At 33.1% G+C, this 24188-nt stretch overlaps 1 protein-coding gene across 1 annotated transcript in view; it reads right to left on the bottom strand.

Moving 5' to 3' along the window:
- The window catches only part of RELN (reelin), a 548816-nt gene that overhangs the window by 389903 nt on the left and 134725 nt on the right, over positions 1-24188 (bottom strand). Inside the window, exon 3 of the mRNA XM_074193988.1 lies at positions 5055-5190. Coding sequence (XP_074050089.1) covers positions 5055-5190 — 136 coding nt within the window. The remainder of the gene's footprint in view (positions 1-5054; positions 5191-24188) is intronic.

The following is a 24188-nucleotide window of genomic DNA, read 5'->3' as shown; positions in this document are numbered from 1 at the left end:
GGTAATATACAAATCTAGTTTATTTTAGTTAACTTATTTAATAAATACTTATATAAAAAACTGACTACCTATAAAGAAAAGAAAAACATTAAACCCTGGAAAATTCAAATTTTAATATACTATTCTTGCCTTTAAGGAGTGTATAATCTTGTTGGAGGGATACAATAGGAGCAATTAAAAATGTAAACAAATATATAAGGATCAATGAATACTTTAGGGAGAGGGGTTAAGGAGGAATAGGTTCTGGACCAATGGCTTAATCAGTATGATAATCCTAGGTTTAGAAACTCCCTTCTCTAATGCAGATAAATAAATCAGGTGACTGTAAAGTACAGACTTAGAGAGTTGTTGAAGGCAATGAAAGGTTAAGTTGTGAAACTAATCCTATCAGTAGTATGATGCAGAGAATCACCTGCATTCAGATCTCCTTGACCTCATGGTCCATTATTCAATACATTGTTTTCATTCTCTCTAATACTGTAGAATAATAATATATAATATATAATCTATGTCACTCTGAACTATATGACCCTGAGTAAATTTTTCTCATTTTCCTCTGCTATAAAATGAGGATAGCAATAGCACCCAACTCTCAGAGTTATTGTGAGGATTAAATGAGATAATATTTGTAAAGCACTTAGCACAGTTCCTGGAATATTTAAAAGTGTTTAATCAATTCTTGTCATCCATCTAGCCATCTATCTAGCCATCCTTCCTTCCTTCCTTCCTTCCTTCCTTCCTTCCTTCCTTCCTTCCTTCCTTCCTTCCTTATGCTACAGGATCACATCTTCCCCATCAGTGTTGGAGGCTTATTAATAATTATCTATATGGCTCAAACTGGGCAGCTAGGTGGCAAAATGGATAGGATGCCAAAGAACGGAATTCAGGAAGGTTCATCTTACTAGGTTCAAATCTCATCTTAGACACTTATTACCTCTGTGAATTTAGGCAAGTCATTTGACTCTGGCTGTCTCAGTCCCTGTCCTGGAGTCCAGAGAAGGAAATGTCAAACCACTCCAATATCTTTGCCAAGGAAACCCCCAATACAGTTACAAATGATTGAAAAATAACTGAACTTGCTCCTATTTTATCCCTCTAACAAGATTATACACTCCTTAAAGGCAAGAATAGTATATTAAAATTTGAATTTTCCAGGGTTTAATGTTTTTCTTTTCTTTATAGGTAGTCAGTTTTTTTTTTTTTTTATAAAACTGGGGACTCATATCCCCACCTATGATTTTATCTGGGAATGTGAGGATTTGATTTATGCCTTAAAGACCCATGTAGACAATGGGGCAAACAAAAATATGGATTAGTAACTTATAAAATAAAACCATGAAGCACTTTCACATTGGTCAGTAAATAGTTTGTCTCTGATCTGTCTCTATTTCAGAATCTTACATAGTCATCTTGATTTATTGTGCTGGCTAAATTGGAGTATTTTTGTTCCTTGGCATCTACATAATTCACCGAACCAGTGAAAGAAAAGGTCAATGCTGTTTCTCCACATTATGGTTCCCCCTTTTGTTCATCCTTTTTTCCATTTTTGGGGTCTCCACTTTGCAAAGGCTCCTCATTAATTTTCATTCATTTCTCTAATTCATTTTTGGAAACTCAGGTATATCGGAAATGTTTTGAGTATGAAGCAACAGACTAGGTCCTCTTTTCTGAGAACCAGTCAAACTCAGTACATAGAGGTTCATTACCTTTGACTGCCTGATGATGAATTATTTGGCCAGAGAAACACATGAAAAAAAATCAAACATATAAAGACACAATTGAACTCTTGTTTCTGTGGTGACGTTTTACTTTTCTTGTTACTGTAGTAGAGTGACAAAAATTAAGGAAGAGTAGGCTAGGAATCATACAATTTCTAAGCTACCTATAAAAGATTGGTTAGTTATTAGTACTAAAAATGTTAGCTCTTTGTCCAACAACCAGTGAATGAATAGATTATTAATGTATGAATGAAGAATATGAATCTCGACATTTTTATTATAAACAAACCAAGCAGATAGAAGGAAGTTGCAGTTAAACGGAAGAATGATGCACAGGCTTTCCTTGGAGAGGCAAATAAAAGACTTGGCAGAGCCAGTTTTATCATACATCTAAAGGCAATAAGTAACATTATTACATGGGATATTGCTTCAAGTCATTTTGTAAGGCTCATGTTAAGTGTTTGAAAAAAAGAATATTATGATAATAAAGCTGAAAAAAGCATATTTGCTCATTGATAAGGGAATGGGTAACAAACTCACTTATGAACATAACGTAATGCCATATATTGTATATATAATATATGTAATATATTATATTATGTATAGTAGAATATAATAATGTATAATACCAAAGACAAAAGAAACCATAGTACCAGAAGAAAAGAAAACTATGTGACACATATGTAACAATAATTCTTGAGGCTAAGGAAGAGAGGAGAAAATTTGTTTCAGTTCATTCATAGGAGAGGCAAAATACTGTTAAGAGTGGAATGAACTATATGATATCAGATGCAATTAATGTGTTGATGGATTATGCCTAGTGGGGAATAGGAAGAAACATAATAATAATAAATAAATGTGAGCTGAAAACAAGATACACCATTTAAAAATTATCATGAAAATTATTGCAGTATATGTGTCTTTTGTAGAAGTTGACAAGGCAGAAAAATTCTATTAATATTCATAAATCAAGATATATTTGGGTATTCAGTGATTTCATCCTGAGAATATCTAAAAATGGGTTGGAAAGAGGATGACAAAGAGAAGAAAGATGAAAAAATTGCAACAATTTTTACAATATATTTTCTTTTATCAAAAAGGAAGATGCCATCAATCTTGAACTCCAACATTATAATTCTTTGATGTGCATAAAGAGAAAGCAAAAATTACATATAAAAATGAAGATAAAAACATTTTTTTTAGATTTTTCAAGGCAATGGGGTTAAGTGGCTTGCCCAAGGCCACACGGCTAGGTAATCATTAAGTGTCTGAGGTCGAATTTAAACCCAGGTACTCCTGACTCCAAGGCCGGTGCTCTATCCATTGCGCCACCTAGCCGCCCCTGAAAAAATTTTTAAAAAAGAATGAAGATGAGAAAAACAGATGGATTATACAAAGCATATTAAAGGAGATTCATCTTAGAGAAGTGACACAATTTTAACTTTGTTTGTTTTGTAAGGCAATGGGATTGTCACTTGCCCAAGGTCACACAGCTAAGTATTAAATGTCTGAGGTTAGATTTGAACTCAGGTCCTCCTGATTCCAGGACCAGTACTCTATCCACTGTGCCACTGAATTGCCCCATGACACAATTATAAGAAAACTGAGGGATCACTTCATGAAATACCTGAAGATGTCTAAGATAACTAAGACATGTCAAAAGACTTAACTCTATTAATTCCCCCCCCAAATAATAAAAATAAAAGCAACAATTACTGTCATAAACACGTATTTTCTTTTCCTTATAAATTATGAGAATAATGTATACAGAAATACAAAGCATCCAAAACAAAGTACTCTTAATTTTTTAATTAATTAATTTTTAAGATATTAGAACACTGCACTAATCGTATGTTTGTGTGTGTGTGTTTGTGTGGTACTACTGATCATTTAGCCTAGTAGCATAGAGAAGACAAGGGTGATTATCTGGAATGATAATTAAATTTACAAAACATTTTAACACTTTGAAAGAATTCTGCAAGCTTTAAAAAAATTACTCTTCCTGAAATTCTATAAAGCAGGTACTATGTCTATTTTATAGATAAGAAAATAATAGTTTCAAAATTATTTAAGTCACTGACCATGACCATACAGCTAGGAATTGTCAGAGATATTCCTAAAATTCAATGTCTACTAACTCCAGGTTCAATAATCTTTCTACTGACTCTACAATGACTGGAATTAGTAAGAGGAAAGAGTAAAAGTGAAAGGAGAAACTTGTAGTCTGAGTAAGGAGATTTGAAATCATTCTATATTAGGACGCACTAAAATAACTTGAAAATTATTCATCTGAAGTACAAAAGACTTGAGGGAAACATTAATGTATATAAATTTCCAAGTCTGGCATGTGGAAAAAGGAGGAGATTCTTTCTGATTGACTCCAGAAAACAAAGATAGGACAAATAAGAAAACAGATTTTGATTCAATATAAGGAAAATAATCTTATATGTCTAATATACTGCCCCAACTCTAGATGGCCACTTGTTTCAGTATGCTGTTGATTGGATTCATGCTTTCTATAAGGGGTTAGGTTAAATGATCTCTTAAGTCCCCTCCAACTCTGAAATACTGTGATTCTAAAAGTCAGATCTTCCAAATATCAGAAATAGTGTACTTTCTTAAATATTATCTGTGCTGCTTTTTAAGCCTGGCTAACATTTTATGTAGTTAAAAAATAACAAAAGCAAAATATTCTCCACCCTTGGGGTATAAGAAATAATTTACTAAGCTAATAGGAAAATAAATCATTGAAATTATAGGTATATTCATTTTTAAAAATATTTTGTTAGATTTTACTTTTCTCTGAACACTATTGGAATAATGACCATAATAGACACTCATAAACACAAATGTTTATGTATATATATGTATATCTACATATATAAATATAAATACATTACATATGTTTATGTGTGAATATATATATATGTATATATATATAATTGGAAAATAGATGGAAGTGGGGATCATTTTACATATTAATCAAAGGATAATTTGCCTTGACGTTTTACCATTTTAAGTTAATATATGGTTCTAGTGTCCCAACAACTTGAGCATGCTCAATAAGTTTGTTTGAATGTTAACTCTATCATCATATTTGAAAATTTAAGCCTTACTAAAGAAGAGAGATTTCCTGTCAAAAGGATAGATTCAGAAACTCATAATGAGGCAGTAGGAAATCAATCATGAGTGATACTAGGCAATTTATATGACACAAAGCTAAGACAAAGATATGACATTAAACTTTGTTTCATCAAAGGGAAAAGGAAGGTAACTGGCATAATGACAAGAATAGACCATCTCCCACCACCTATAATAGTAAATCTCAGGACTCACATGAAGTTGACACAGCCTGTGCCAGCAGGTGGAGCGATCCAAACGAAACTGAGATTGGTTGTTGGCAGATGACTCACATGTGAGGCTACTACACTGCACATAAACTGGTTTCCAAACTGGTGATCTGACATAATTCCTAAAGAGGAAGAAAAGGATACTATAATATTACTATATAATATTTTTATAATTTTCAAACAACATAATCACGACATCTTTTTCTTTCATTTCCTAAAGTGACTTTGATTTCTCCATTAGGCTCATAAAAGACACACTTCTTATAAATCATCACTTTCTATAATCATGAATAAATCTATTCTTTTAATCTTTCCTAAATTGTGACTAAATGTGGAAAAGTCATTTTTACTATTTAAAATTTGCATTTTATAGGGTTTTATAATTTTCAAAGTTTTATATAGTTTATCTTTTTATAGGCTGAGAGATTGTTTTAGGTTTGAATATTTGTTTATTTTTATGATTTTTTTTTAATTTTAAGTTTTACAATTTTCCTCCCAATCTCGCTTCCTTCCCCCCACCCCCCACAGAAGGCAGTTTGTTAGTTTCCACGTCATTCCCAAAGTATACATTGATCTAAGTTGAATGTGATGATAGAGAAATCATATCCTTAAGGAAGAATCATATAGTACGAGATATTGTAGAATTACATAATAAGACAACATTTTTTAAATTAAAGGTAATATTGTCCTTGGTCTTTGTTCAACAACAAAATGGGAGTGATGATAAACCTTAATGGACTTGATTGTACCAACAGGGCAACAATCAGGCACAGTTTTGGGGTATCTGTGACAGAGATGCCATCTGTATTCTGAGAAAGAATTGGGAAGTATATATTATATCTTAATTGGTCAAACAATCAATAATCATTTATTAAGAGTCTGCTATATACTAGACATATAAACAATAATGAATTTAACCTTCACAAAAATCATGTGAGAGCATATATTAATTAAATAATTTATAGAGAAAGTGTCTTAGTTTCTAAGAAATTTAGAGCCTTTCCAAGATTCCTTCCTGGATTTCCTTCTTTCTTGTTTTCCTCTTCTTCATTTCATTTTGATAGAAAGACCAATAACTGTGACTCTGCCCTGAATCCTCTCTTTTCTCTCATGGATTTCAGTGTCCATGATTTTAATTTTAATTCTGTCTTTGAACATTATACCCACATTTTTTTATCCAGTCAGTCTCTCTCTCTCTCTCTCTCTCTCTCTCTCTCTCTCTCTCTCTCTCTCTCTCTCTCTCTCTCTCTCTCTCTCCTAAGCTTCAGCCTTTTATCACTGACTAGCCTGTTGGACATGTTGAACCGAATATCCCATGGACATCTTAACCTCCACATATATAAATAAAACTGATTTTCTTTCCTCCTAAATTGTCCCCTCTTCTGAATTTTTCTATTACCATTAAGTGATGCACCACCATTCCAATCATAAGGTTCAGAACCTGTGTCATTTTCCATTCCTCTCTCTTGCTTACCCCCAAAATCTAAACATGTGCCAAAATCCTATAGTTTCTTTCTACATCTCTTACATATATTCCATTATCTATGCAGACCAAATTCAAATCTCATCTGGAATAGTGCAGTAACCTTCTCATTGACATCCCTGCTCCAGTTCTGCTTGCTACAGCCTATCTTCTCTTCAGCTGCCCAAATAATCTTTCTAAAGTCTTAGGTTCAGTCAAATAATTTATATTCTCAATAAACTCTAATAGCTCCTTCTTACTTCCAGGATCACATATAAAGAGCTTTTTTGGGTATCCAACATTCATAACCTGGTTCCTACCATGTCAGTCTTCTTATATTCTACTCCCTAGTCTTTAAAATACTACTGAACTGACTTACTTGATATTCCTAGTCTATATCCCTTCATTTCCTGATTCTGCTCTTTTTTTTGATTACTCTCTTCCCCAACTGTTGAGTCTTACAATCCCTGGTCATCCTCTCTTAAGTTACCTGATATCTTTTCTATATTTATTTTATATGTTCTTATTTATATATCCCCTATTAGAATTTAAACTCCTTGAAAAAAGTTTTTGTTTCTTGTTTATATCCTTCACAGAGTAGAACTTTATAAAGTACAGAATAAGAACTTTGAAAATTCTTAGTGATTACATGCAGCAGTAAATGATCTTTGTTGAATAGTGCTCAATACATCCAAAGACTACAGCTACTGTACTAAAGATTCACCATACTGCAAAAACTTCTGGGGAAAAAATGGAATGTAGTCTGGCAGAAATTAGATATATACAATACCTCATACCACATAAAGAGAAACGTCAAATGAACATATGACTTAGGCATAAAAGACCATATTATAAACTAATTAGAGAATAAAGTGAGAAATTATTTTTGTATCATTGGATAAGGGAAGATTTCATGACCAAGTATAGAAAGAATAAAAACTAAAAAATAGAGAATTTTAATTTCACATAAAGAAAAAGTTACTGCATAAATAAATTAGCTGAAGTTAGCAAAGACACAAGAAAATGGGGGAAATAATTGAAGCAAGTTTCTCTGATAAAGAGGTCATTACAAGATATGTAAGGAACTATTTCAAATTTTAAGAGGAATATCATTCTCTAACTGATAAATTGCCAAAGGGTATGAATAGTCATTTTTAAAAGGGAAGAAATTTAAACTAATAATTTTAAAATAATATATATATATATATATGTATATACTCGAAAACACCAAAAATTAGAGAAATGTGAATTAAAGTAAAGCTAAAATTCTATTTCACACCCACTAGATAGACAAAATTGACAAAAAAAGAAAAGGTCAGAATGGAGGGACTCTGGGAAAGTAGGCACAGTTCAACCATAATGGAAAGCAATATAGGACTACAGCTAAAAGTAACATTAAAACTATACAACTTTTAACTCAGAGATACTACTATTAGCTTTATATCCCAAAGAAATCTAAGAAAGAGGAAAAGGGCTAAGTGTACAAAAATATTTGTAGTAGTTCTTTTGTGGTGGTAGAAATACAGAAAATGGGAGGGTGTTCATTGATTCAGGAATAGATGGGAAAATTTTAATATATAAATATAATGGAATACTATTGAAGAGAAAGTAATGATAAAAAAGGATTGGTTTCAGAGAAACCTGCAAATACTTGTATGAACTGAAGTAGAGGGAAGTGAATAGAACCAGGAGAACAATTTATATAATTTTTACAATACTGTAAAGACTAACAATTTTGAAAATATTAAGAACTCTGATTAATTCAATGGTCAATCATAATATCAGAATCAGTGACGAAGCATACTGCCCACATAATTGGGAGATAATGATTTCAAAGTGTAGGGCACAAACAGTTTTAGACATTCAAAGTAGAAACATTTTGTTCTTGACTATTCATTTTACTTACTAGGGTTTTGTTTTTGTTTTGGAGGCAGAGGAGGGAGAGAATAAGTGCTTCCTAACTGAAAATAAAATAGCACATTTCAAAAAAATACACAAAACTTTTCAATTCAAAATACAATTCAATTCAACAGTTATTTATTTAAGCATCTAGCACATACAAGGTTCTCTGCTAGATGCTATATTAAGTGTAGAGTTATAGAGGGGAGACCAATGAATGGCCTCTATTTTCTCATTAAATCACAAGGTACAATATTTCTGCTAAAACAGAATGTGCAGTGCTAAAGCAGAATGTACTGTATTAAATGGAAGACATAATAATAGAACCCAGATCTTCTGAATCCTTGCTTATTATTCATTGCACAATATCATGCTGTCTCTTGGGACCTAAGAATAGGTTTCTTAATATTAATGAATTCAGTAAACATACAGTTTTAGCCCTGCATTGATGTCATTCAAAAGAACACTGCCAGTTCCACATAAACTTTATTTAAGAATTTATCATTTAAATAGCTTGTCCTTTCCTTTAATGCTCTTGGGTATTTGAGGTCAAGTATAACTGCACTGGGCTAATTAGAGATTTATAGGTTCATACATTTAGAGTTGGAAGGAGCCTACAAAACCTACCATGATGATGTAGGAGAAATGGGAAAATGGTATAAGGGAGAAAGAACAATTTCTGAGTTAGGAGCTCTTAGTTCAAATTCTTTACCTACTACTTATTAGATATCTGGCTTTGGGTAAGTCATTTGAGAGAGACAGATTGTTTATTTTGAATGTTGAATGAACAGATGTATATTGTTACTTTTGTGCCAATATATTAGATTTTTATTACCAGTATCAAAAATGTAAATGGAAAATTCACAGCAAATTAAGAAATAAAAAAAATCATCTGACACTATTTTATCCAGCTTGATGTGAGTAATATCAACATCCTAAAATAAATGAATATTTTTTTTCAAATTTATCAAATGTATATTCTAGGAAATTTAAAAAGACAGATTCAGTATTACATTTCAGATAAATAAGTTTTTGAATTTGTGGAGTCCTCTACATGATATCTAGTTTAGCTTCAGGAAAATAATAGCTTATTGCAATAGACTTGATATGGTTCCTACATGGAATTACAAAGGAAGTCAAAACAGCAACAAGAGAAATTGTTAAAAAAAAATCTGAGATAAGTTTGATTGAAATAACAGGGATAATTGACATTTTATCTAGTACTCTATGCTTTCCAAAATGGTTTACACATATAATCTAGCAACCTAATAGGGTACTTAGGTAAAGAAAACATTATATTATTACAACTTTTTTCACATGAAGAGAAACTGAGAGGAATAAAATTGTAATAGTAAGGACAATTTGCATTGTAATTTTATTTAGAAAAAATGTTTGTTGAATTAAATAATATTTTATGCATATATTTATTGTGTCTTACATATTTATTCCATGTCTGGAAGCAGTGGAGCTCCATGAACCATGAATACAAAATAGTTACTGAATTTTTCCAGGTATTTGAAATAATGATGAAATGCCACATGGCATAACACAATGCTAGTCTTAGAGTCAGATAAACCTGAATTCAAATATCGACTCTATTGGTTATGTGACCATGGTTCTTTAGTTCTGGAGTCTCAATTTTTTCCACGGGTAAACTAAAGATAAAATACACAACTGCAGTGCCTATTTCTCAGGGTTATTGTGAATTTCAAATGAGAACCTCAAATGAAAGAACATGAAAGTAGTTGCAAATTTTAAAATTCTATTTATTTCAGTTGTTGAATGATTTTGCTTCTTACAAGGTGAAAGATCACTTAATCTCCCTCTGGGCCTCAGTTTCTTCAACTATAAAATGAAAAGGTCAGATTAGGAAAAACTAAAGTTCTCTGCAGCTTTAAATAATAGTCTAATAGAAAAAATCTATTATAAAAGTATGAAAAATAATCATGTGCAGGCTTTTTTAATAACAGGAAAAGTTCTACTTTAGCAAATTGTTTAGGAGTTTAAAATAATACCCTAAAAATAGAGACAATTTTAAAATGCTACAATTCTACATTTTAATTCACTCTAATGACCCTGTCCCTGTGAATTCAACCAAGTTATTTTCAGGCACATACTGAGATGTAACTTGTCAAGTCACAGAAACCACAGGCTTAGGGTAGATGAGACACCCATAAGGAAAACCCAGGGTGTAGCAGGAGGACCAGCAGCTGGTGACTCAGTGGTTGTCACTTCTCTATGAGTCAGTTCTAAATCACAGCTTCAATGTAAGAGAAATTACATTAACCAAAGAGCAGATCTTGGGTTAAAATAAAAAATCAAAATCCCCACCATTTTTTGTGGGAAATAAATTGAATGGAAACATAAAAATGAGTTTGTTGCTGGGTTTTTTTTAAAAAAAAGAATATTGGCAACGAGTTATGTTCTAACATCTCTTACATTCTTCAAAATACTTCTGAGAAAGTGAGTTAATGTCTAGCCAGGATGTTTAGAAAAAAATTCTTATGGATCATCCTCAATAAGCTTACCACATCCTGTCATAGTTAGATGTTAGAGATCATTCAGTGGCAGCAGACAAGTGTAAACTTCTATTACAAATACTGTAGTACAACTTGTAGTCTAGAATCGTAGTCTAGAATTCAGTTGTATAAGGAGTCAACGATACTATTGTATCAAACTTCTAATTACTCCTACAAATTAGCATACAGATAGCATTGAAAGTTGAAAATTTCAAAGCCCAAATCTGGAGTGGGTCCTATTTTATACCCCACTATTCAGAGAAATAACCAACAACTAAACAAAGAAATTTTCTACTCTGTCTATAATAGTGAGGTGATCTTGAATATTATACTATACCTGTGAGTTAATGGGGTTTTTTTTAAAATAGGGATACTAATCTACCAGGTCAACATCAGTTGCTAGAAAACTAAATATTTTACTATGAACAATCAATAAATCAAGCAATGAATTTTTACTGGACAAAGATTTTGTGTTAACTACTCTGGCAGAATACAAAAGAAGCATGACATAGTTTCTGCTCTTAAGAACTTTACACTTTATTAAGGTTGCAAAAGTTAAAATATATGGAAGAAAAAAACAAAAACTAAAGACTGACTGTGATACTGAATACAAATGCAAAAAAATAATTCAGATAAAGGAATAAAACAGAATGGACTCAAATGAACAGTTTGGGTTTAATAGTGGAAATAGTGTTTATAATAATAGTATTAATAGAGGAAATAGTATTTAAGCTGGACCCAGGGTCAACATAAGTAGGAAAAAAGGAAGTCATTCAGGTGGGCAGAAAGCTTTTATAAAAGTATGGATACTGTACATGCAAAGACAATAAGAAACATAATTTTGATGAATATTTACTCTTCTTGAAACATACTGCTCATGGCAATTACTTGAAAAAAGACCACTATGGAAAAAAATATGCCTTAACCAATTATATCTGTTGCTAGATATAAAGGGGGCAGACAAATTCCACAAAGAACTTGATAAGAATCTCTAAATTCAATTAATACCTAATATGATAGATACTCAGTTAAGTATTGGGTAGGGGTGTGTGTGTGTATGTGTGTGTTTGTGTGTTTGTATGTTTGTATGTGTGTTTTAGGAATAAGGAATGAGAGTGGCCAATTACTTATTAAACTATGTAGAAGTCTACAATCTATATATCAAGAATTTTCTTCAATGTGATACTTAAAAGATGCTAAACATAAGCAACAAAAAGTATCACAAAAATGAAATTTAGTCATTTTTGAGAACAAGAAATTATTCCTTACTAATGTGGGAGATATTCTTGTATTAGCTATCTATGAAGTCAGATCAACTTATTACAGATTAAAAATAGGAAGACTTAAAAATAAGAAAACCAGTTACTGATGATGAAACTAGGATATAATCAGAAGAAAGATCAGCACAGATTACAATAATTTCCATACAAAATTGAACAAATATAACTCAGTTGTCTTGAAGAAGAGATAAAAGAAGACTTAAAAAGTAATTATAATTCATCAAGCAATTGACTTATGTGCCAAATAGAGAGATATAGCAGCCAAGGACAGCACAATTTAAAAATAGAAATTTAGCCTGGATAGGTTTTAAGAATTTTTGGCTGGGGGAGGAACCCAATGGGTACCCCCCCCCCTTAGTAGTGGTGAGTGGGCTTCCTTCATCCTGTGATCTCAAATGAGCTCTTAAGCATCCTCAAGCTACCAGAGAAGTGGCATGTGTATATGTGTGTGTTAAATATGCATATATACCTACATAAAATATATTTATATCAAGGATTGTAAAAATTGTTCATAGAAATTATAGACAAGATTATTATAATAAAGAAATTAAAAGAAGAGCCAGAATAAAAGACATAATTAAAGAAATGTACGATCAACAAGCTAGGCTAGGCTAGCACTTCGCTTCTCTTCTCTGTGGGCTAATGATGTCAAGAGAAACTGAGAAAGCCTCCCAGAACATTAAGGTTTTCCTGTGGTAAACTTATGGATGGACATGTATGAGAGTTAAACAAGATGGGCAGTCATGGACAGGTTACCATTTATATTGTTTGAGATTATCTAGATCGATTAGATCATAGACGAATTTCAGCATTTGAATGTTATTACTAGCGAAAGGACACTCAAAACTGATGTAATTGAGGAGAATAGAAAAAGCTTAGTAAATGACTAGATATGGAAGTTGAATGAGCAAAAAAGGGTTAAAATGAGTACAAAGCTCCAAACTGTATAAAATCTTATTTCTATGTTTTTCATTTTAGTTATATAATTATTCTTTTTTTTTTGGCAAGGCAAATGGGGTTAAGTGGTTTGCCCAAGGCCACACAGCTAGTTAATTATTAAGTGTCTGAGACTGGATTTGAACCCAGGTATTCCTGACTCCAGGGCCCGTGCTTTATCCACTGCGCCACCTAGCTTCCCCATAATTATTCTTAATTTCAGTGACAATTATTTTAAATAGCAAATTTTCATGAGCAATATCTTTCCCAGATTACCTGAGGAAGAGATGAACACTTTTCAGATATGTAGATTATAATTTTAAATTTAAATTTCTATTTTCTAAGAGCTTCAGTTAATCAAATAAGAACAGCAAATAAATTTTACATACTGAAAATATCATGGGAGAAAATTCAGAGGAAAGTACTATGGCTCTCCTGGACTATATTTGTAATTTATTCCATCTGGGAAAGGAAGCAGAATGTCTTTGAGTGCTCAGATTCCACAAGAAGTGATAACTATTTCCATTTTGGTCAGATTTGCAACTATCACATTGTAAAAGTGTTAAGTTTTTCACATTTGAATTTTTTCTAAGGCCATTTAAACAAATAGAGTAAATCCTTGTTAATTTATCTTTTTCTTTCTATTTCACATTCCAAAATAAAAAGTATTTTAAAGACAATTTTTCCTTTGAAAAACTGTCTGGAAATTTAGTAATTCACATTTTGCTGAGTAGCAAATAAATACTCTTTGTTTCTTTAATTGTATTGGTGGTCACAGAAAGAATAGGTAGCTATGGAAGAATTTTTCTTTGCCAGTGTTGAATTTCTAGATGATTTAATGGATGATGTCTTTAATTGATCTAAAGTTGCATGATTCCTTTTAAGAGAATGATACACATTTCTGTGTCTTTCAGGATATCATTTTCCTTGACAAGTCTTCAGTTATTTTAAGTTTGTGACTAAACCTTGCATGAACCCCATTTTCCTAAGGAATATCTTTGCCATGTTCTTAATATGCACACTTTAAAATCACATAACTATAATTTGGATTGCCACAATATCATATCTCTAAAATGAAACAGACTGTATCAAGAAAAATTCAAATTTTTCACTTACAAGAAACACACTGCAATTTTATCATACACTATGTCCTACCTAAGAAAAACATTACTCATTTGTGTGATATATATTCTCTGCAAAGTAGTTCCAACATATAGATTATTCAATTTTATTTATTTTGAAAAAGATTTTCCATGGTCACTTAGAACCATTTCTTCATTTTTTTAATTTTTCATGGGATTCAAGAACCAAAACATCTGCAAGTAGAAAGTCATTAAACCAGATAAGAGTATAATAAAATTTCAGGGGTCTAGGAGCTATTTACAAATAAAATGAAGTCAGAAAGCAAAAATGTCTGTTTAGTTTTGTATATTATTTCAAATCTTTAGAAGGACATCCTAGGAATTATAAGAAGTACTAAGCAAGTTGAGTTACTGAATAAATACATGTTAATGCAAGAAATTTAAATCTTCTGAAGGGGGTTGCTATTCTCATTTTACTAAAAACTAATGTATTTTCTTAGAAAGCGCATTTAACAAAACCTTTATCAGACTCTCAAAACATTCTGATAATTCCACAAAGGGTAGGTATATTCCAAATAGCCAAGAGAAATTACATACTTTCTGTTTTTTTTTTTCTAAGCTTCTCATTGAATTCTAAAGTCTTCTGTTTACTCAGAGAATTTGACCTATTATAAGTCTTCTCTGGCAGGTTAGTGTACTCAAACACTGCAACAAAAACAACCATATTTTTACGTGTAGGAAAGCAATCATAAAAAACTTACCCTATTTCAGCTTATATTTTTAAGTACTGTGTAATGATAATAGGTGCAAAATAATAACTGTCAAGTAATGTAGTATGATTTTGAGTAACTATCTCCCTCTCTCTTCCCTTTTGATTTCCTAAAGCTTTGGTTTGGGCATAACTGATTTGAGATCTAAAAATATTAAAGGTTTAAAAGTGCTAGGCAAATCATGTTTTAGTGGTCTTATTAGGTCGTTTGGACTTTATTTTGAGTGGGTTTTTTTTTGGTTTTTTTTTTTTTGGTTTGGGGGTTTTGTAAGGCAGTGAGGTTAAGTGACTTGCCCAAGTCACACAGTTAGGTAATTAATAAGTGTCTAAGGCCAGATCTGAGCTCAAGTTCTCCTGACTCTAGCACTGGTGTTTTATCCACTCTGACACCTGACTGCTAATATTTGGACTTCCTGTTAATGAAATCACAGGTCTGGATGATCAAGGCTCCAAAAAATATCAAATATGATATTACTGCGCAAAATGCCCAAATTCAGATTTGGCCTTGAATACTTACTGTTTTGTGACTGGACAAGTCAATTACTCTCTCTTAGCCTCAGTTTCCTCAACTGTAAAAAAAACACCCAGGAGCAGAAGCTACTCACTGGCCCAATTGTATTCAGGAGCTTTGACCAGTTCTTCTGACCTGGGCTCTCCCTTTAGGCAATTTATTGGTTCTTTGCTACCAAGGGTTCACTATTAAAACACAGTTAATAGCCCTACAACATCTTAGAACTTCTGAGACTAAGAGATTTACCAGTTTCAACTTCCCCTGGATTAATTGTCTCTCATAAAAAGTTTTCTGTAAACTATATTTTTTTTCTTTTACAGCTCTTCATTGTTTTATGAGGTAACACTTTGTAGTTTTCCATCCTCCTTCTACCATTCCTTATCTAGAAAGTTCCTACTTAAGGGCCAAAATTAATTTTATTGACAGTGTCCACCTTATTTAGTACAGTATAAAGTGCTCAGCCTAGGGTTAAGAAGGCCAAATTCATATTTCCTCAACTGTTAAAAAAAAAAACCCAAACAACCCTGAATAATAGCAGGGACCATTCAGGTTTATGAGGATCAAATGAGACATAATTTGCAAATTTCTTGCTCTATATTAGGCACTTAATGCAGGCTTGTTACTCTCTCTCTCTCTCTCTCTCTCTCTCGATATTTAGTTAGTCCTAGGGACTTTGTCAGAATAATTTCTCTCCTTAGGAATTACCTAGAGAATCATACTGCTTCTGCCTGCTTTTCTCTGATACTGTGGACCAGAACCTGCTATCACTGTACCTGGCCTCTTGCCTATGCCTGTCTTCAACTCTCTTTTTTTAAAAATTTTTTTTAGGTTTTTACAAGGCAAACGGGGCTAAGCGGCTTACCCAAGGCCACACAGCTAGGCAATCATTAAGTGTCTGAGACCGGATTTGAACCCAGGTACTCCTGACTCCAGGGCCCATGCTTTATCCACTACGCCACCTAGCTGCCTTCAACTCTCTTGATATCAGATACCAGATCTAGTCCCACCAATGGTCCTTCCTGATCTAAGTTGCCTCTAAAAGCAACACCTGGATTGACTTTGCTCCCTGCCTTGGTAATAGCCTAGATGCACAGCCAAGTTTCTCAGACAGGTTCCAAAAGTTTGTTCTGAATCATCAACAGGATGCAGAAGCACAGAGAAAATCTGGCTAAGAATGAAAAACCAAACAAAAAGGATAGAAGAGACACATAGATCTTCTTTTGATTTTACAGTGATGAGAAACCATGTTACTTTTTGATATAGATTTCTTCTGCTACTTTGATTTCTACTGGGAAGAAGCTGTTAGTCCAATGTCCTCATTTTACATACAAAAATACTGAGGTTCCTAGAGATTAAGTATTCAAGGTGACAATTAGTGACAGCTTCAAGAGTTGAACTTAGATGGTCAAGTCCAGCTCTTCTCAATGTCATCTTCTTAAAGGCCTCATATGCAAATACACATACATAGCAAATTGGATATTGAGAGTACAGTCTAAAGATGGCTGTTCCACTGACATCAATAGTGAAAAAAATCCTAGAGAAATGTCTACTTTATTCACATTCTGTCAATTTTAAATGCATTTATTTTCTGTTTTTCTTTCTAGTTTCATCCATAAATGTTTGTGGGATGATCTGGCTTGTCTCTCATAAAAAGTTTTCTGTAAACTTGTCTTTTTTTCTTTTACAGCTCCTCATTGTTTCATGAGGTAACACTTTGAAATTTTCCATCCTCCTGCTCCATAAGTTTCTGAAGATAGGCTAGCTGTGGGGCATTGGGCAAGTCACTCAATCCTGATAACTTCCAACCTCCTCTGCTAAAAAAAAAACCAAAAATAAACAAAAAAGTGAATAAATAAATAAAGGTAAGGTCTCTCTTTATCCAGGCTGGAAGGCAGGAGCTACTCACTGGCCCAATTGTATTCAGGAGCTTTGACCAGTTCTTCTTCTGACCTGGACTCCCCCCTTTAGGCAATTTATTGGTCCTCTGCTACCAAGGGTTCACCATCACAATGCCAAATAGTGTAGAAAATACAGTTAATTTAGCCCTACAACATCTCAGAACTTCTGAGATTAAGAGATTTAGCAGTCTCAACTTTCCCTGTGGTATGACTGATATTTGTGTGCTACTGTACCCAGGCATTTATATTTTGAAAATGGGTTTGAACTCCAAACAAAAATCTGTTCCTTTACTATCACATCTCTTCTCTTATCAAAGAAATCATTTGCTGTTCTTTGCTGGTTAAGGCACTTCCTGTGATGTTATGATCTCCTTGCTACTACTCTTAAATGTCCCCAAGCAATGGTGGATATGCACACATAAAGTAGTTGGCTTTATACATTTCCCCCTTTTTTTCAGATTTAATAGTTTGTTGAAATAGGTTAGCTTGGGTTGATGTGATTATATGCATCCCTATCATTTCTCAAAATTTGGTTTTGATTTTGATCTTTACAGACAATTAATTGAAAAATTTCTCAGGTAACTAGTCATTTCTTGTTTTGTTGTTCTATCATATATGATTCTTGTGACCCCCACGGACCATATCATGCCAATACTTTCCATGGGGTTTTCTTGGAAAGGATCCTAGAGTGCTATTTTCTTCTCCAGAGGCAGAGGTTAAGTGACTTGCTTAGGTTTCCATAGCTAGTAGGTGTTTGAGCTCATATTTCAACTCTGGTTTTCCTGACTCAAAGTTCCGTACTCTATCCACTGAGATTGCTAGCTGCCCCCCACCCATTAAATGCAATCAATTTCATTTTTGTAATGTTCAGTTCTTATTAAGTCTGATATTTTCTAATTTGTTCTTGAAAAAATCTAGCTATGCACATTTACATAGTTAACAACAATTCTGTACAATGATCAACCATGAATAATTTAGCTATTCTCAGCTACAATGATCCAAGACAATTCCAAAGGACTTACGATTGAAAAATGCTATCCACATCTAGAGGAAAGAATTGATGGAGTGTGAAAGCAGATTGAAGTATACTATATTCATTTTCCTTTCCACCTGTGTCTTCTTTCATGACATAACTAATAGGGAAATATGTTTTGCATGTTACACATATATATTACTGTCTCAGGGAAGTGAAGATAAAAGAGGGAAACTTAAAAATTGTCTTTAAATGAAATCAGTTTTAATATTATTTAAAATTTAAAAAGATACAAAAATCTGAAACTTCTTTGGCCCCTTTCATTTCTTAACCCTATTAACTTTTTCCATCCTCCCCATGTACAAACTAAGTATTCACCGATTTGTACGATCTTGCCAGATTCATCACCAAGATTCTCTACTTTTCATTTTCTGTAAATATTAGCTTAAAAGTTACAATTATCTTCATGGTAATTTTTTTGTTTATTCTCATTATGAGCATTGTAAAGTGAACAAGTATATCATGAAACCAACTCTGACAACAAAAAGAGGTATTCTGTCACCCTCCAACCCACTTCAATGACCAATTACAGAAAGAAATGACCCTTGGTTCTTGGAGGTAGTGCCAGTGAAGACAAGCCCTGGAAGATTTTTCCAAGCTGAAACTGAAAATTACTCAAGCATAGGGCTACCCCATGGGCTACCCCAATAGGCAGAGAGAGAGAGAGAGAGAGAGAGAGAGAGAGAGAGAGAGAGAGAGAGAGAGAGAGAGAACAAGAGAACAAGACAGCGTGCATAGTTTTTATAGTTCACAAGTATAGAGGACCTTTGGAATAACTTGTGTTCAGATACTGGCTTGACTGTTTTTGACTGTTTATTACTGGTATGACCTTGGGCAAATCCCTTTTTTAGACTTCAATTTCCTAATTTATAAAATGACGGTATGGACTAATTTGAATTGTATGATCTCTTCTAGTTCTAGATCTAGAATCTACCTATTCACCAAATAACTATGCCATTCCTCACCTTGTGGATTGGAGAAACTTGAAGCATGGGAGCTAATTAGAATGTCGGTAAAGCATATGGCTCAGTTCAAGTAATGTATTAATTTATTGGTTATTGGACAATGGCTATTCAATAAATGTATAATCAAATAAATATTTTGAGATGGACTAAAAACTATGATTTGTATCATGCTCTTCCTTTTATCCCAAGAATCTAACATCATTTACACAAAAGCAAAAAGAGGCTTACAAAAATGTACATCTTAATATTTTATAGGTTGCCATATATAGCCAAAAAAAAATAATCAACATCTGCATTCAAACTAATGATAAATCTGTGTTGACCAGGCTGATTCTCAGATAGAAGTTTACCATAGTTTACCATGGGCCTATGCTCAAAACTTATCTGGTTGGCTAGCACTTCCAAATCTATTGTACAGTTTTCTCTCAGATCAAAAATCTGAGGTATCCAAGGAGGTATCAAAGTAGAACTTGTGCAATATTCATTCAAACTTTAATCAGTAGTGTGGTTTTGTTCTCAGGTATATTTATGAAGAAAAATCATAGAAAATAATGCCATTGAGATACTTTTTCAACTAAAGACAAACACTGGTATACATTTTCCCAAATAGTGCCCAAGTCACTGATATGAGCCATCCTTATCCATGCAATTTGGCTCCAGCAGTGTTCTATTCAGTCCCCCCAGCATACTACATATAGTTTCCCTCTTCCTATCTGAGAAAATAATGTCTAAGTGAACTGTGTGAATGTCTCACTTATCTCATTTTCTTGATTAACCTTACTCTCTCTCTCTCAGAATGAGAGATGGGAAGAAAGCAAGAAAATTGGCTGAGGCTGCTGTATCTCTATCCAGTGAATGGATGAGGTCAGGGAGAAGTAAAGTGAGGATAATAAGAAAAAATAAGAAATAAATGGATCACTGGCTAACAATATTTTCAAAGGGAAATATTTGCACTTGTTCCCTGTTTTCTTTGTTCTTTCAATTACTGTAGACCAAAAAGAAAACAAAAAATTCAACCTATTACCATTGCAAAACAAAAACCAAAAAATCAGTTACTTTGTATAAATTAGGACCTCAAATTAGAAACTATTTCTTGAAGTGTTTCTTTGATAACAAGTCACACATAGAGCAAGCGTTTTCTCCTTTTAAAAAAGGCTACATAACGAGTCTAATTCTTTATTGTCTGGAGAAGTCATTTTCACAGCTCATCTGAGATTCTATCGAAGACCCCAGCATGAATTTGCCTGAAGGCTGAATCACTGACCTGTAATGAATAGCCTATCTGCAGTTTTAAATCCAACACTTTCTTGAACATCTGAGAGATAAACAGTAAAGTGAAAATAAAGCTCATAAATTATCTTGCACACAGTAGGACAAGGTAAGCCATAGCTAAGGGGGAATTTCCAAGATGATCAATTGTCAGTTTTTAAAAATACTTACTATGCCAAAGAAAGAAAAGGAATAATAGTCCTACCATGTTGGAAAGACCTCAAAGTACTCAATGGGTGATGGATAGCAAACCTACCATCTGTGAATCTGGCAACCTAAGCTCAGAGCTGTGATTATGCTGGACCATACTCAGGTCTGTGCATAATACTTGGGTTTAAGCAGATTCTATGATATAGACTGTTATTTCTGTTCTTGTTTGTCCTTTGTTCTCAAAGAGGTATATGACACCAGAGAGGTGATGTCTTGACATTCAAGCGAATTGGATTTAAGTGAGGCAGGGCAGTGCAAAGTCACCAGTCTCAAGTTCTTCTTCAGACTCATCTGGGTCCATAACAAGATATGGACCAGGACAACCAGAGATGGCTCCAGATGCAGTGGAAAATCTTGTCTTTTTTAAGCTAAGGTCTATTCCAAGTCTCAGTGTGACTGAGACAATGACCATTCAGTTATTTAAGACTAGGTTTTTGCTTGCTCTTTGTTCTCTAAGCGGTCCTCAGAAAGGTGATGTCATGACTAGTAACATGACCCAGGCATCCTAAGCATTAAAGTATAAGCATTATATATATATATATATATATATATATATATATATATATATATATATATATATATATATATATATATCAATATATAAAGTATAAGCATAAAATAACCAACTACAATCCCAGAGGACCAACAACAATGCATACTATTCACTTCCTGACTGAGAGGTAATAGACTCAAAATGCCAAATGAGACTTATGATTTTGGACTTGGACAATTAGGAAATGTGTTTTGCTTGACTATATACATTTATTATAATGGCTTTTTCTTAAAAGCACAAAAAGAAGGGAAGACCCTGTCTCCTTATAACTGAAAGATTTTTCTACTCTATGCAAGCTGCACTCCCACTGCTTGATTATCATCTCCATGTATAAAATGGGAGATGAAATGTAGATTTGAAGTTAAATCGACCCAGAATCAGAACAACCAACATATATTTTTTGTACTTTATTTGACAAGTATATTTTGATAAGTGAAGTTCTTTTATTCTCCTTTTGTGATTCAAGTCAAATATTTGTGTCATCCCAATAACTGAACTTAAGGACAGCTACCAGCAGCCTCCCAAAAACAGGTAATGAATTTTTTCAGCCTCAAAAACTCATAAAAGCTGTTAATCAATATGGAGAAGGTGAGTCACTTTCATTGGTAAAGAGAGTACATACTCTGACAAAATCATGGATCACCGACTAAGTGCATTCTAAGAAAGAAAGGCAACTCATTGAGTCCCATAATATAGACTTTCCTCAGTGTTTTACAAATTTTGAATAATAAAACTTCATCATGATGGATCTATTATAGACTTTGAATCTATCACCATATTACCACTAAATATCATGAAGTAGATGAATATCATCACCATCATTTTTTCAAAATCTGCAAATATCAAAGAACTGATTAATGTTAAGATTAGTCAACCAAAGGAAAAAAGAATTGGGATTAAAGGATGTGATTTGGAGTAGATGAAAAATTAGAAATCATGAAGTTCAGATTATTCATTTTACTGTTGAATAAATTAAGGCTTAGAAATAAAAATCACTTGCAATACCAGAGATAGAATTTAAATCTAGATCCACATGAGTTATTTTCTCTAATAAAAAGAATTTTATTACCTAAAAATATTGTTTACATTTTTTAAACATTGTATTACTAAAATTGTATCCACAGTTTTATCCACAACCTTTATTTAAATGAAACTGATCTAGTGGCTACAGACTTCCCACCCCCTCTTCCTTCATAGAAGGATAAAATCTAGTTTTATTGAATGTATGGAGATTTTTTAACACAATTTCAATTACTCATTATGGAATGAACACATGTAAGGCCTTGCACAGGGAGATGAAAATCCACCCTCCAATTTGCATATTTCCCCCAGAGGATGAAACATGATTCTTCCCACAATACAGTTTGTGTGTAGTGGTTGGAGCACAATGCACCAGACAGTTTAAGAGTATTCATTGTCAGTGACGATGAGCAGATGATTTACAGCTGATGTCTAAGTGATCCTTAGAGAACAGCCAAGCACTGGGCTAAATGCCTCAGATTGGGCAAATTTAGTAATAGGAAACAGGTCTGGCATTTAACGACAGAAATAAAAAATGCTAATAAGTTGTTCTATCCCAGAAAAACAAGCCACATGGGAGGCAAAGAAAGAATATTCATGACTTCAAGTCTTTTCAGAGAGACTTTCATTCATTTTTGTTATTTATATTTATTTCTTTTATTTCAATCTATTTTTATCTATAATCCTTCCAAAGTCCTCTCTTATTTGTTTTTTCAGATCTACACCATCTCATTAAAATTGCACCCAGAATTTCTATTCCATTTTTAATTTTAAAATTGGTAATTTCTCTAATTTTTTAGCTTTTCAAAACTTTTCATAATTCAAAATCCTTTACATTATACCCAAAAGTTGTAGAACAAGGTTGCCTTGCTCTACAAAGTATGCATCTTTGTTTCATAAGCCAACAGTTATTTTGTTAAAAGAAGATTAAGTTAAGCTAGCAGACAGTTTTCTTTTTGACTTAGGGATAATGGAAAGTGGTAAGTAACAAAACAATTGGTTTGAATTAGAAATGAACAAAAAACTGAGAATCAAAGAGTAAAAAAAAAACCCAAAAATTTGAAATTAAAGTCAAATAATAAATTTTGATACTCAATAAAATATCTGTACTGTATTTCAAACAGCAAAGGGGTTGATGTGGGAAAGTATTGGATTAGTAATCAGAAAACCACAGTCTGATCCATCAGTCAATATATATTTGTTAAGTGCCTGCTATGTGCCTTCTGGGACTTATTATTGGTCAATCATTGTATGAGTTTGATAACTCCAAGTGAGTGTAAATAACCAACTGTTTTTGTTCAGACCAGAAACTCTGAGGTTCTTTCCCTCTCAGAGTTATTCTTTAGTTAAGCTAAATTAAATCATCTTTTGCCTCAATTCTTACCTAATCGTTCATCCCTTAATGGGTGTTGCCTCAGAGAAATTGAGAGCTGGGATAGACTTCAACTTAAAAAAGTTAGTATCTTCCACTGCAGCTGGGGTCATTGCCCATCTTCCTGACCTATATTTTGCCACTGGACTCCAATGGACTGGAGGAGAGTGAAGATGATGACTTAGTACAGCCCTGCCTCACTTAAATCCAATTCACTTACAAGTCAAGGCATCACCTTCCTAATGGGCTTCTTCAAGAATGAAGAATAAAAGTAATTCTGTGTGTTAGGCATTGCATTATGTACTAAGGATATGAAAGCAGCCAAAAGACAACCCTTGCCCT

The sequence above is a fragment of the Macrotis lagotis genome, chromosome 7, assembly GCF_037893015.1.
Source record: "Macrotis lagotis isolate mMagLag1 chromosome 7, bilby.v1.9.chrom.fasta, whole genome shotgun sequence".
Taxonomy (NCBI): domain Eukaryota; kingdom Metazoa; phylum Chordata; class Mammalia; order Peramelemorphia; family Peramelidae; genus Macrotis; species Macrotis lagotis.
Note: the sequence above shows the minus strand (reverse complement) of the source record. Positions and strands in the feature narration are given on the sequence as shown.